Genomic DNA, 14,375 nt, shown 5'->3' on the forward strand with positions numbered 1-14,375 from the left:
AACAACAACAACAACAACATACTGGCCTACGTTCCCCACCTTTCCCACTGCCCAGGGTCACTGCTCATGCCTGGGGAGTTACACAAATAGCAGAAACCGTTTCATGAAATAGCTCTGAATGCATCTGCAAAGAGCCTTGGTAGTGTAACAGATGAGCGTTCAGCTTCAGACTAAAAGGGTGGAGGTTCGAAGTCGCCCAGAGCAGAGGCTTGGAAACCCGCACCACTTAAAGAAGATGGCCTGCGAAACCCCACGGGGTGGGCATTAAACAACTTGTTTGTGTGTCCTGGATCTCCTTTGGGGGTCTGAGGGCCTCTCTTCGGAAAGCACACTTCTGAATGCCAGGGTTTGCGTTCCCAGAGGGGCACTGTCCTGGTCAGCACGCCCCACACCCGGTGGTCCTCCAGCGGAGGTCACGTGCCAGGGTTCACGTTCCCAGGGGTCACTGTCCTGGCCAGCACGCCCGTCGCCCTGCAGGTCCTCCAGTGGAGGTCATGTGCCAGGCAGGGTTCACGTTCCCAGGGGGGCACTGTCCTGGCCAGCATGCCCCTCGCCCCACAGGTCCTCCAGCAGAGGTCACGTGTTGTTAAATTCATGCACAGCTCTCAGTTAAGCTTCCAGACCGAGAGCAACTAGGGAGAAAGGGCTTCCAGGAGTCAGCCAGGGAAAGCACTGAGCCCCCAGGGACTGCGCGGACCCAGGTCCCACCTCCCAGCAGCGGGCACCTCCATGCCACTGCCATGGACACTGGGAAATGCAGTGACTGGAGATCCAGGGGCGAAAACAGGGTCGGGGACCGCTCTCACTCAGCCATGGGCAGGGGACATGACCTCGGTGTACTAGAGTTATTATCGGTGGATAGACAGATGCCGTCCAGTCGACAGAGACGTGCAGCGACCCTGTGAGCGGCAGAGCTGAACTTCGCCCTGTCCAGCGCCAACCAATATGCTCGAGGCCATGGCCACAGTCACTAGGGAAACCCCTAGTTCTGAGGGTCTTCTCTTTCATGGACCCTTTCCTTTTCCCAGCATGATGTCTTTTTCCAAGGACCCGCCCTTCTGACAACATCTTAAAGTGTGTGAGATGAAGTTTCCCCATCCTTTTCTCTAAGGAGCGTCCTGGTTGCATTTCCTCCAAGACAGGCTTGTTTGTTCTTTTGGCAGATAGATAATAGATGGAAAGACAAAGCAATGATAGACAGATGAGGGACAGAGGGTAGGTCCCAGATGGTTAAATGCAGAACAGCTGCCATCCAGGCCCCACAGGGACAATGGGAGGGATCACGGCCAGTCCTTTGTCGCCCTCGCCAGAAGCTGCATGCTCCTGTCCATCATGGGCTACTGGGCTAATCCATCTCACCACGGGGCCCCTCGGCCTCTCTGCCCATCACTACCCACAACACCCCCCCAAGACTGATCCTCCTGGTGACATCACCGAATCAGGCTGGCCAAGGCCCCCTGAACCCTAGCAGGTCTGGTGACATCACTGACAGGTTGACCAAACCAGCACCACCACCCTCCGTGCTCCAGCAGGTGGGGGTGGCTGATTTTCACAATCCAGTTGCCAGACCCTTCTTCCCAATCTGTTTTGGTCAGGAAGTTCCACTGAAACTTGTCCTCCACAGTGACCTGCTGATGGGGTGACAGGTGGGGGAGAGTCTGGGCGACCCACTGGTAGGGGTGACCGGTGAGGGAGCATGCGGCATCACAGAAACACACAGTGACCAAAGTCATCAGTGGGTCAGGAGACGGGTGGGTGTCAAGTGAGGCAGCCACCACCTGGCACATCACCAGAGCTCAGGGAGTTCGCTCAGCTCTTGTGACTGTTTATCTCAATAACTAGGGTCACCCCTCAATGTCAGAAGTGCTAGAAAGTTCTGAGCAGGCACGCTCTAGCTGGTGGCCAGTTCACGCCGACGGTCACCTACTTGGATGACAGAAGCAGTGAGCGCGTTCAGGCTGCCATAATACACACCGTTGTCCTGAGTCAACAGGGCCAGTTCATTCTCATCTAGGAAGAAGAACAAAACAGACAGGAGGTGTGGTCTGTATTCCAGGGGTGCCAGTCACCTTGAATTGGCAGAAATGGCTCCGTTTCCCACTCACAGTTTGGCTTCCTCCAAGCAAAATCACTGCCCTGCCCTTTTCGCACTGCCAGGAAAACAAGAGTTCATGGAGAGAAGCCAAAGGATTCAAGAAAATGTAAAGTGATCAAACAAAGGTTACCCTCATGTCATCACCCTGTCCAGAGGCCAGCAAGCCTCTCTGGACATGCCTCATGGGGCCTGGACAACATACATCAGTGAGAGTGACTCTAAATAAAACTTTGTAGAGAAAACCAGGCAGATCTGACCTGCAGGCTCTGGCTGGCTGAGCCCTGACGTGGGGGTGTGCTTCTCCTTGGAGGGGTCAGACTAGAGCCTACAAATACCTCCCACAAAGGCTTCACCCCGAACAGGACATGCAGTGAGAAGCACCTGAAAGGACCCTGTCAGGAACATGACACCATTCATGAGGGAGGAGGTGAGGAGGATCGGAGGGGTAGCAGGGAAGGGGCTATGAGGAGAGAGGGTAGCAAAGAGTCAGGGAGGAAGAGAAGAAGGATGCAGAGGGAAGAGGGTGGGAGAAAGGAAAGAAAAAGGAGTTAAGGAAAAGGAGGGATGGAGGGAAGAGAGGACAGGGGGGGAGTGAGGGGTAGGGAGGAAGACGTGGGAGGGGAGAGAGCCGCCATGAGTGGGACACCAAACTCACTGCCACCGCAACTGTTCCAACCCACAGTGACTGAGGGACAGAGCAGTGCCACCCCACAAGGTACCAGCATCTGCAAAGCTTTTCTTATTTAAAAAAAAAATTTAACTTTTTAATTGTAATTTGAACAAAAGTTTACAGAAAAGTTGAATTTTCATTCATTCATTGTTACACATTTTCCTCCCTAACCCCCAATTGACTTAAAAAACAAACAAACAACAACAACAAAGAGATTGTCTTTTTTATTTGTGGGTTTCCCATATGGGAATAGGGGCACAGTCTCTCTGGCTGCTTCATGCTGCAGGGGCTACTTTCCTCCGTCTCCTCTTCCAGTACACCCATAAGTAACACCTCCAAAGCCCTTTTCTTTGTAACTCACAAGTTTGTTCCTTCTAGGTTTGCTCCCCTTCCAATAGGTAACCTGAACACTGAGTCTTGTTCCAGAACGTGAACCCTGAACCCAGGTCCAGAGACAAAAGGGAATTATTCCTGCCAGCTAAGGAAGCAAAGGTGGATGGAGCCTCCAAGTTCAGCTGGCCACTCCCACTGGACTCACCCACGCAAACACCTTGCAGTCCAGAGGGCAGAAAACATCATGAAAATATCTTCTAACTGAACAAGAAGGCATGCAGCTTCAACTCACGACCACCAGTAAAGCATGAAGATGGGCTCCCCTGGCCCTGCAAATCTTTTCTGAAGTGGAGTGCCTCATGCTTCTGCAGAGAGGCCACTGGGTTCAAATGATCAACCTTGCATTCAGAAGCCCACTTCTTAACCCTCTGTGACACCAAGGCCCTTAATCAACCAGACAGCAGGGCAGATATCATTACCTACAAGTTTTGAGCAGACAGACAGACACGGACCACAGGCTGGGACAGGGGCAGGAGGCACACCGACATTTGTCGCTGCCTAAAGACATCATAACCTGTCGCACTAACTGCCCCAACACGCCTGAGCCAGTAAAGTGCGTCAGCAAGAGCATTCTGCTAGCAAATCGCATTTTTAGTTCTTGGAAAATGATGAGGAGGGTGGGGGAAGCCAGCGGGAAAATCTACTTGCAGGGCCAGCTGAGGACTCGCGGATGGACATTCTAGCTTATCATCCGAGGGTGACACCTTGGTGACAGCTGGGCAGGAGGACACTGGCTGTCTTTTGTGGGTCGGGCTCATATCCCAGGTTGGTCTAGCAGGTCAGAGACCTTGGGGCCAGGAACGAGGGTTTCTAGAAAGCTTCCCGCAGCCCGGCACTCACTGGCAGCGATAGTGTGGATCATGAGGTTGGCCTCAAATATGGACGAATGCAGGACTTTGTCTCCCACGTTCACGGTGACGGTGTTGACAAGCTGGCCTGCAAGAGCAGAAGCATGAGAAAACAGAGAAGTAAACCCTTTGCTGTTGAGTTGATTTCAGCTCATGCACCCTCAGAGGGGGAGACCTGCCCCTCGGGGTCAGTGCAAAAGAGGAAGACCCTCAACAGGAGGGACGGGCAAGTGGATGCAATGGCGCTTCCAAAGCCAGCACCCACTGTGAGGCTGACAAGGCCCCGGAAAGCGCTTCCTCTGTCGTGCACAGGGTCGTTCTAAGTGGGAAGTGACTCAATGGCACCAGTGAAAGCAGGAATGCACTGGGGAGGCTGAGGGGCAGACGACTACGCTGCGCTCCTGCTTGCTGCTTCCACCTGCCCACTTGCTGTTAGGTAATACTTGCTGGGAGGCCTTGGAAGTCTGGGGCCCTGGCATCATGCCACTGCTGTTTGCTCAGGCTACAGAAGCCCCTTCCTCCCTCTCCGGGTGCAAAGATTCAGGCTGTTGACTCAGTAAACAATGCCTTGCTAAAACTCCTGCACGTCACTATCACAGAACTGCCAGTGTCTCTTGGTGTCTCAGGACAAAAGTCAAGTTACTGGTCTCTACCATTGTCTTACCCTTCTTCCACGGAGCCCCTGGGTGGGTTCAAACCACTGACCTTTCAGATAGCACCTGAGTGCTAACCACTGAGCCACCAGGACTCTCTCAAGTGTGAGGACGTGGCACAAATCCCAAAGGGACACTGGCCCCCTTTCTGCCTGCGAATCTCCTGCAAGCGTGCACTTATCACGTGATGATCAATACGTCCACAACACTGGGCTGCACACTTAAAAATGGGTGGTTAGGATGGCAAAGTTGTGTCACGAATGCTTTGGTGCAGTAATATGTTAAGGTGTTGTTGTTGTTGTTTTGTGCCATCAAGTTGCCTGAGAGCAACCCTATGTACAACAGTTCTAAACCCTGCTCTATCCTGAGCCAACCTTAGCACCTCACACACCCTCACCCCCATTACCCCAGCCACTGAGTCAATCCATCTCATCGAGTCCTCTTCTCCTGCACTGTCCCTCCACCCTCCCAAGCATGACGTCCCTCTCCAAGGACTGGGTGCCTCCTTGCACCCTGTCCAAAGTATGTCAGACAAAGCCTCAGAATCCTTGCCTCCACGAAGCCGCCTGGTTTCACCCTCTCCAGATGAACCTCTTTGTTCTTCTGGCAGTCCATGATATATTCAACATTTTTCTCCAGCACCGCGGCTCGAAGGCATCAATTCTCCTTCTATCATCCCCAGTCATCATCAAGCTTTCTGATGTATAGTATGTAATTACAAAGACCGTGGCCTGAATCAGGCACACCTTAGTCTCCAGACTGACATTGCTGCTCTTCAGTACTTTGGAGAGGTCCCTGACAGCTGACTTTCCCAGTGCAATTTGTCTTCTGAGCTTCTGGCTACTGGTACCAAGAGTGCTGATAGTGGAGCCAAGCAAACTAAAGCTGTGAACAATCTCAATCTCTTCACCATCCATTATGATGCTGCCCATCAGCCCAGTGGTGAGAATCCTGGTTTTCTTAATGTTGAGCTTCAGTCCATATTGAAGGCTGGAGTCCTTGACATGCAACAAGTGCTTCAGGTTCTCCTAAGTTTCAGCAAACAAGATTATATCATCTGTATAAGACAGGCTGTTGATGAGTTTTCCTCCAATCATGAGGCCACCCTCATCTTCAAAGAGCCCAGTCTCCCAGATGATCTCTTCTGCATATAGATTGAAGAGGTATGGAGATAGGACACATCCCTGGTGTACACCCTTCTCAGTTTTAACCCATGCAGTGTTTCCTTGCTCTGTTCTGACGGTTGCCTTCTGGTCCAAGTATAGATCTTGCATAAGGATAATCAAGTGTTCTGGGATTCCCATTCTTCCCAGAGTTAGCTACAGTTTGTTGTGATGTACACAGTCAAATGCCTTTGCATAGTCAATGAAACACAGATAGACATTCTTCTGGTATTCCCTGCTTTCAGCTAAGATCCATCTAACATCAGCTATAACATCCTTAATACCACAACTTCTAAACCCAGTCTGCACATCTGGCAATTCTCTGCAGATGTGCAATTCCAGTCAGGTTGGGTTTTTTGTGTTTTTTTTTATAATTTTCAGCAGAATCTTGTTTGCATGTGATATCAGTGATAGTGTTCGATAATTTCCTCACTCTGTTGAGTTACCTTCCTTTGGAATGGAAACAAATATTAATCTCTTCAAGTCAGTTAGCCAGATTGTTGTCCTCCAGATTTTTAAAAAAAAAATTTAATGAAAGTTTACAGAGACTTAGGGTTTCCAGTCATTCATTGTTGCACTTTTCTCCCTGCCCACTCTCTCGCCCCAATTCACTCTTCTTCTTGAAAAGAAAAACTCATTCATTGTTATGCAGTCCTGTCCTGCGCAGTCCTCACCATGGCTGACCCAACCCGCCCACTGCTGCAGTCACTGTGTCAGCCCACCTGCCTGAGGGTCTTCCTCTCCTTCACCGTCTCTCCACCTTTCCAAGTTTGATGTTCTTTTCCGAGGAGGGAAAAGCCTCTCCTAGTGACATGGCCAAAGTACATGAGACGAAGCTTCGCCTCCTTCCCAGAAAGTCTAGCCCCACCATGTTCCCAAGAGCATCACTTTGTGCGTCTGTGTCACATTTTCATAATTCTTTTTTTATTATTAATTGTAATGAAACTTTACAGAGACCTAGGGTTTCCATTCATTCACTGTTGCAATTTTCTCCCTGCTGACCCCCTCCCCCCAATTCATTCTTCTTGAAAAGTAAAAGAAAAACTCTTTCATTGTTATGTAATCCCTGGCCCCAAGTCCACTCCACTGTGTAGCCTTCATTCTGGACTGCTGTCATGACAATAATACCCAATCATATATCCCTCTTAAATGGTTCTCTCCCTCTTCTCTTTCAATACAGTGTACATCGTTCATTCCCTCCCTCTCTGTCTTCCCTCAACTCCGATGTCAGTCCTGTTTTACAATAGTGGCACTATGCAGTTTTTGTCCTTTTGTGACTGAGATATTTCATTCAACATAATGTCCTCCAGGGTGCCCCATTTTGTTTAATATTTCATGAGTTCCTTGTTTTTCAGTACTGCATAGTATTCCATTGTGTGAATATACCAGAGCTTCTTTAGCCATTCATTTGTTGATGGGCACTTGGGTTGTTTCCAGCTCTTTGCTATTGCGAACAAAGCCACAATTAACACGGGTGTGTATGTATCTGCTTGGGTGGTGGTTATGGTTTCTTTGGGGTATATTCCCAGTAGTGGAATTGCTGGGTCAAATGGTATCTCTATTTGCAACTTTTTGAGAAAGCTCCATACAGCCTTCCACAGTGGTTGCACCATTTTACACTCCCAACAGTGAATAAGGGTTCCAGTTTCTCCACAACCTCGCAAGCATTTGATGCTTGCTGTTCTGTTAAATTTTGCTATTCTTACTGGGATGGAATGATAACTCATAGTTGTTTTCATGATGTCTTTTTCAAGGATTGGCCCCTCCTGGCCACATGCCCAAAGTATGTGCAATGAAGTTCTAAAATCCTTCCGGCTAACAAACACCCAGACTGTACATCCTTCAAGATAGATTTGTTTATTCTAATCCATGGGACCTTCAATCCTCTTCCCCAACACCACAATTCAAAGGCATTGCCCAATTCACTGCCCAAGTTTTACACGAATATGAAGCAACTGAAAATCTATGACTTGGGCTCAGCACACCCTAGTTTTTAATGCGACAGCCTTGCTCTTTAGCACTTGAAAGAGGTCCTTGACAGCAGACTTTTAGTTTGTTGTTGTGGTGTGACTCAAGATGGAACCAACTCATAGTTCACCCTCCAGCGGGTTTTGAGAGGTTTTTAATCACACAGGAGACTGTCCAGCTTCTTCCGCGGAGCATTTGGGAGATTTGAACTGCATGCCTTAAGGTTGGCAGCACAATTTTTCACCAGTGAGGCCACTAGAGCACCCAAATTTTTAAGTTGTATAAAGAATGTCTTAGAAGGAGCAGGACAGTGTTGGTCCTGTGACAGTGCTCCTCTTTGTCTTTCTGGTTCCACAGCTCTTTGTCAAAGTGTTTCAGCGCCAGGATCCCGGGGCTGAAGGAGCTTTCCCTTGTAAGTCTAGCAGAATGGCAACAGTGGCCGGTCTGCACGTTATCAATCCACACTCCTCATTAGCATGTGCCACACCAACTCCAAGGGAGTCTGCGTGACAAAAATCACCCGATTGAGGTGAAAACTTCAAGGAAGTCAGCCTCTCAGAACGTGCGCTTTCTCCATGATTGTTCTTGGCCTTTCTGTAATTTCTCTTCTATTGTCTCTTTGTGTTTCCTATGTGGGACAGGGAAAAAAGGCTGTGTTCTTTACACAAAGTGTTCCTACTAAAAGTTTGTTAGATGTTCCCAGAAAGAACTAAATGGAGGTGACGACTTTAATATGCAAACGTTACCTCCGGTTCTTTTAGCATTACTAAAACTTCTCAAGAATAATATGATTTTAGGGGAATCCATGGATGCATTATAACAAAAAGAATTAATGGTGGAAATCCCAAAGATTTCTAGAATCCCAGAGATTCCTAGATTTCTAGGGTTTATAAGAACTCCTTCAAAGGAAAAATCCTTGCTCCCCACCATGAGAACACCAGGTGGAAGAATTGTTTATCTGTTAGGTAATGGTTGTTTGTGGCAACCCTCTATTGGGAGAGGCCCTTAGAGAATTCCAAAGCCTACAGATAAACCTCTTCCATATACTGGAGAATATAATGACTTTAATACAAAACACCCTGAAGGTTTTGTGTCTTGGGATATATTTTTCAAAAGGTTTGAAAGTGACCAGAGGGAAGATGTTATGAGAGGTATGTTGTTGTTGTTGTTGTTGTTGTTGTTGTTGTTGTTATGTGCCATCGAGTCGCTTGCGACTCATAGCGACCCTATGTACAACAGCCCTAAACTCTGCTCTGTCCTGTGCCAATTGCACTGTCCCTGACACTCCCATCCCGATTATCCCAGTCACTGAATCAATCCACCTCATAGAGGGTCTTCCCCTCCTGTGCCGTCCTTCCACCCTCCCAAGCATGATGTCCTTCTCCAAGGACCTGTCTCTCCTCACAACATGTCCAAAGTATGTTAGACGGAGCCTCAGAATCCTTGCGTCCAAGGAGCCACCCAGTTTAACCCTTTCCAGGATGAATCTGTTGTTTTCCTAGCATTCCACGGTATTCTCAATACTCTTCTCCAGCACCACAGCTCAAAGGCATCAATTCTCCTTGTATCCCCTTTGGTCATTGTCCAACTCTCTGATGCATAACAAGTGATTGCAAAGACCATGGCCTGTATCAAACGCACCTTAGTCTCCAGAGAGACACCATTGCTCTTCAGTACTTTGGAGAGGTCCCTAACAGCAGACTTTCCCATGGTAATGCGCCTTTTAATTTCCTGGCTACTGGTGCCAAGAGTGTTGACTGTGGAGCCAAGCAAACTAAAGCTGTGTACAATCTCAGTCTCTTCACCATCCATCCTGATGTTGCCAATTGGTCCAGTGCTGAGAATCTTTGTCTTCTTGACATTGAGCCTCAATCCATATTGTAGGCTGTAGTTCTTGACCCTCTTCAGCAGGTGCTTCAGGTCCTCTTCAGTTTCAGCCAGCAGGGTTGTGTCATCTGCATAACGCAGATGAGAGGTATAGGTGGCAAAATAAATCATGAAACATAAGATTGGGATGATGAATTTAGGCGATATTATGACCCAAAACATCTTTTGTATGAACCTAAACCCCCTTATTGAGATCGTGATCACCCCTGAAATAATGAAAGGCGTAAAATTATTGTCTCTTGAATGGAAATAAATAATATTGTAAATTCAGCTAAAAATGTAAAATGTATCAGCTTAAATTTAAAATGTAACTTTTTTACTTTGCAACTTTGTAACCCAAACAAGTTGGAAAACAGGTTTGAGAACAGGTTTAAAAAAATGTTTAAGCGAAAAGCCATTGTCTACCAAGCTCTCCAATTACCAAGGAACCATGACCATAAAAATAGCCTTTCATACTCTCCAAGGAACCATGACCATAAAGAATAGCTGTGTGCAAAAAAATAATGTAAACTTTATTCTTACTTTTATTGTCTTTTTGGCTATTGTTAAGCCCCAGTTGTAAAAATGGGATATAAATGTATCATGCAAAATGCAATAAGCAAGGAAGAAAGAAGGAGAATTAGAATTACTTAGAATTAAAATCATCAAGATCACTTGACTGTGTGTCTTGTGTTCTTTCACTGTCCCTCTGCAGAACTTCTACCCACCTCCATGTTCCCTCTTCGAGACCCTAGACCCCAGGCTTGCAGCCCCCAAGTGCAGCAGCCCGTGGCAAGCATGATCTCATCCAAGGGTAAGACAGTGACTAAGGATGACAGGAGAAGCTTGTGAGCTGTGGTATCAGAGAAGGGAGATGAATATACCATGAACTGCCCAAAGAACAAATAGGTATGTCTTGGGGAATGTGCCTCCAGAGTGCTCAAAGATGCTGAAACTTCGTCTAACGTACTTGGGGCATGTTGCTAGCAGAGGCTATTCCTGGAGAGGGACATCATGCTTGGGAAGGTTAAAAAATTAAATAAAGTTATTGTGGTACAATAGAGAACGAGACATCTGTGGTGCTAACCTATTTACGTTTACAATGGTGGCACTGTGACCAAGGCCAGGTGCTGGCTCCCATCAGCAGCAGCGCTGGGGGAGGAGGAATCCTGCCTCAGACAGCCCCGAGTGAGCTGGAACCCGTGATGCCACGGCTGTGGCTCTTGGGATGGGTCACCGTTGACCTGGGACCTTCCTGAGCCTGACTCACCTGAGTTTCTGGAGACCTGTAGGCTGTGCCCACTCCAGAGCACCAGGATGCCCTTCTGACCGGGGGCGATGAGGACCTCCAGGTTTTTACTGTAGTCAAACGGCAGCCCAAAGCTTCTGTCCAGGGGTGGGTCTGAGTATGCAAACTTGGCCTATAAGGAGAGACAGCTGAGGCCTAAGTGGTCATCACTGGACCACACGGCTGAAGTGGAGCAGATGTTATCATCCACCCTGCTCCCACCTGCCCCATCCAGTGGGGTTCACCTGGGAGGAGTCTGTCTGATCCATTCAGTTATCAGGATTGGGAGGGATGCTGTGGGCATTGTGAGGAGGTCACTGATTGGGCCTGCCCAGCCCAGTGGTGGGGAGAGGGGAGGCCAGGGATGCAGCTTCACATCCTGCAGTGCCCAGGATGCACCCCCCTCCTCAGAAGGCTCCCCGCCCCAGGGCGACACCATCTCTGTCCTGCTTGGATGGTCACAGGACTTGACTTTCCCAGGTTGGGGCATTGAGTCTGTCTCGAGGAAGCACTCCTTTGAGGTCATGATGGTGAAACTCCGTCTCACAGACTTGGGCATGTTGCTGGGGCGGGGTGGGGGCAGGCCATGGGAAAAAAGATATCATGCCAGGAAAAGTCAGCAAAAGAGAGGAAGACACTCAACAAGACGGACTGGCATAGTGACTGCAGCAGTAGGCTCGAACATGTAGAAGAGCCCAAGGATGGCACAGGACAGGACAGGGCTCTGATCTGTCGTTCACATCACAGGGTCTCTGCGTCAAAGCGGCTCCTTCGACTGAACAGCACAACCTTCCCAGATTCTTTTGCTAACATTCAAAAAACACCTTTGTGGCTGACTCTGAGAAGAATGGGAATCCCAAAACACTTGATGGTGCTTGTGCGAAGCTTATACTTGGACCAGGAGGCAGTCATCAGAACAGAGCAAGGGAACACTGCATGGTTCAGAATTGGAAAGAGTGTACACCAGGGATGTGTCCTGTCTCTGTATCTTTTCAATCTATTTGCAGAACAGATGATCTGGGAGGCTGGGCTCTATGAGGAGAAATGTGGGGTCAGGACTGGAGGAAGACTCAACAAGAATTTGTGTTATGCAGATGATGCAACCCTGAAGGACTAAAACTGAGAAAGACCTGAAGTGCCTGCTGGAGAGTGTCAAGGACTGCAGCCTTCAATATGGATTGAAGCTCAACACCAAGAAGACAAAGATTCTCTCCACTGGGCAGACTGGCAGCATCAGGATGGATGGTAAAGAGATTGAGATTATTAACAGCTTTAGTTTGGTTGGCTCCACAGTCAACAATCTTGGCATCAGCAGCCGGGAAATTAAAAGATGAATTACACAGGGAAAGTTTGCTGTCAGAGACCTCTCTAAATTACTGAAGAGCAACAATATCAGTCTGGAGACTAAGGTGCACCTGATCCAGGCCATAGTCTTTGCAATTACTTGCTATGCATCAGAAACCTGGACAATGACTAGGGATGATAGAAGGAGAATTGATGCCTTTGAGCTGTGAGGCTGGAGAACAGTATTGACTCTACCTAAGCTGAACACTTATGAAATTAGCTCTTTGTACCACCCAGGTCCTCTTCTAGCCTTTAATGGTGTTGTTAGGCACCACTGAGTCTAGTGCGCCTCACAGCGACTCTGTGAACAACAGTCTGGACCCTGTCCTGTCCTGTGCCGTCCTCTTCATCTTTGACATATTTGAGCCCACTGCTGCAGTCACTGTGTCAGCCCATCTGGTTAGGGGTCTTTCTCTCCTTTACTGCCCCTCCACCTTTCCAAGTATCATGTCCCTCTCCAAGGAAAAGCTTCTCCTATCAACATGCTCCAAATACGTGAGATGAAGCTTCACCATCCTTGCCTCCAAGGAGCACTCGGGCTGCACTTTTTCCAAGACACATCTGCTACTAGCCTGTACTCTTACTTAATATTTGTAGTGGGTTGAGCTAAGTTTCCCCACAATTGGTGTCAACTTGGCTAGGCCATGAATCAAAACACTTTGTAATTATCTCATGTGTTATAAGTCCTCAGCTTCATGATGTTAGCGATCCGCTGGCAAGGCCCTCTTTAAAGTGCTCAAGAGCAGAGGTCACTTTAAGGACTGAGGTGTGCCTGCTCCAACCCATTGTCTTATCTTTTTTTTTGTCACCACCACCCCCCAGAGATGGATGGCTTACTGCATCCAACTTGAGCATAATAAAGGCCCCACCTGCCACCTGTGGGAGTGTAAGGGCTTTTTCTCTCCATAAGCATCCTTGGTGGTGAGTTGCCTCTTTGCTCCCAAGCAGCCCAGATGCAGGACCTGGATTATTTACTGGATTACTGCTTCCAGTTTCCTTGGCTGTAGTTTCAAGTAAAATGAAATTCCTGACAATGTCAATCTTTACCCCATTTGTCGTGGTGCTGTGCACTGGCCCAGCTGTGAGGATTTCTGGTTCCTTGATTTTGAGCTGTCATACCATGGTATTTTTTTGATCGCTTCATATGCATGTGAAACTTGGATCTTGAATAGGGAAGACTGAAGAATTGATGCTTTTGAATTGGGTTGCGTGAGAAGAGCCCTGAATCTACCTTGGACGACCAAAAGACAAACAAATCTGTCTCAAAGGAAGTGCAGTAGCAAATAAGTCCATGCTTTGGGCTTGTCAGGAAAGGAAAATCCTTGGAGAAAGGCATCATCTCATAGTTCAGGAGAAATAATGACATTTGAAGATTAAATCGCACCTAATTTAGGTCGTGGTCTTTTTAATAACTTGCTATGCATGTGAGAGATGGGTAGTGAATAAGGATGACAGAAGAATTGATATCTTTTAGCTGTGGTGTTGGAGAAGAGCACGGAACATCTCATGTTCGGCCAAAAGAACAAACAGCTACGTCTTGGAGAGGGTGCAGCCAGAGTGCTCTTTGGAGGCAAAGATAGCAAAGCTTCATCTCACGTACTTTGGGAATGTTCGTAGGGGAGGCTGTTCCTTGACAAGGAACTTGGTGCTTGGAAAGGTGGAAGGACAGCGAAGGAGAGGAAGACCCTCGACCAGATGGATTGACACTGACTGCCGCAGTGGGCTCAAGTGTGTTGGAGATGACGAGGTTGGAACACGACAGGACAGGGGTCAGGTCTGTTGTCATACACTCGCTATGGGTCATACTCAACTCGACGGCACTTCACGACACCACAGGACACTTTAGTGACTGGAAGCCTGAGGGAAGCCGAATATCAAATTTAATAATAGTAGACCAAATGCTGTATCGGGAAATGAGAGAAGCTTAATACAAGCTGAAGGTCACCTTGTGACACTGGGGCATTCCTTAGGAGGTCACCTTGTGACACTGGGGCATTCCTTAGGAGTCAACATTGTTCTTAGTTTTTATCTAATGAATCCCTCCCTCTTGAGATTAACATAAAGAGGAACTTGGCCTTATCTGTAAA

General features: G+C 48.0%; 1 protein-coding gene across 1 annotated transcript in view; it reads right to left on the reverse strand.

Moving 5' to 3' along the window:
- CATSPERD (catsper channel auxiliary subunit delta) overlaps positions 1-14,375 on the reverse strand; it is a 119,768-nt gene that overhangs the window by 60,538 nt on the left and 44,855 nt on the right. The window contains exons 9-11 of the mRNA XM_006896432.1: positions 10,927-11,077; positions 3,999-4,094; positions 1,928-2,010 (exon numbers count right to left, since the gene is read on the reverse strand). Of these exons, the coding sequence (XP_006896494.1) occupies positions 1,928-2,010; positions 3,999-4,094; positions 10,927-11,077 (330 nt within the window). The remainder of the gene's footprint in view (positions 1-1,927; positions 2,011-3,998; positions 4,095-10,926; positions 11,078-14,375) is intronic.

The sequence above is a fragment of the Elephantulus edwardii genome, unplaced genomic scaffold (assembly GCF_000299155.1).
Source record: "Elephantulus edwardii isolate Elephantulus edwardi_28Jun2011 unplaced genomic scaffold, EleEdw1.0 scaffold00185, whole genome shotgun sequence".
NCBI classification, from domain to species: Eukaryota; Metazoa; Chordata; class Mammalia; order Macroscelidea; family Macroscelididae; genus Elephantulus; species Elephantulus edwardii.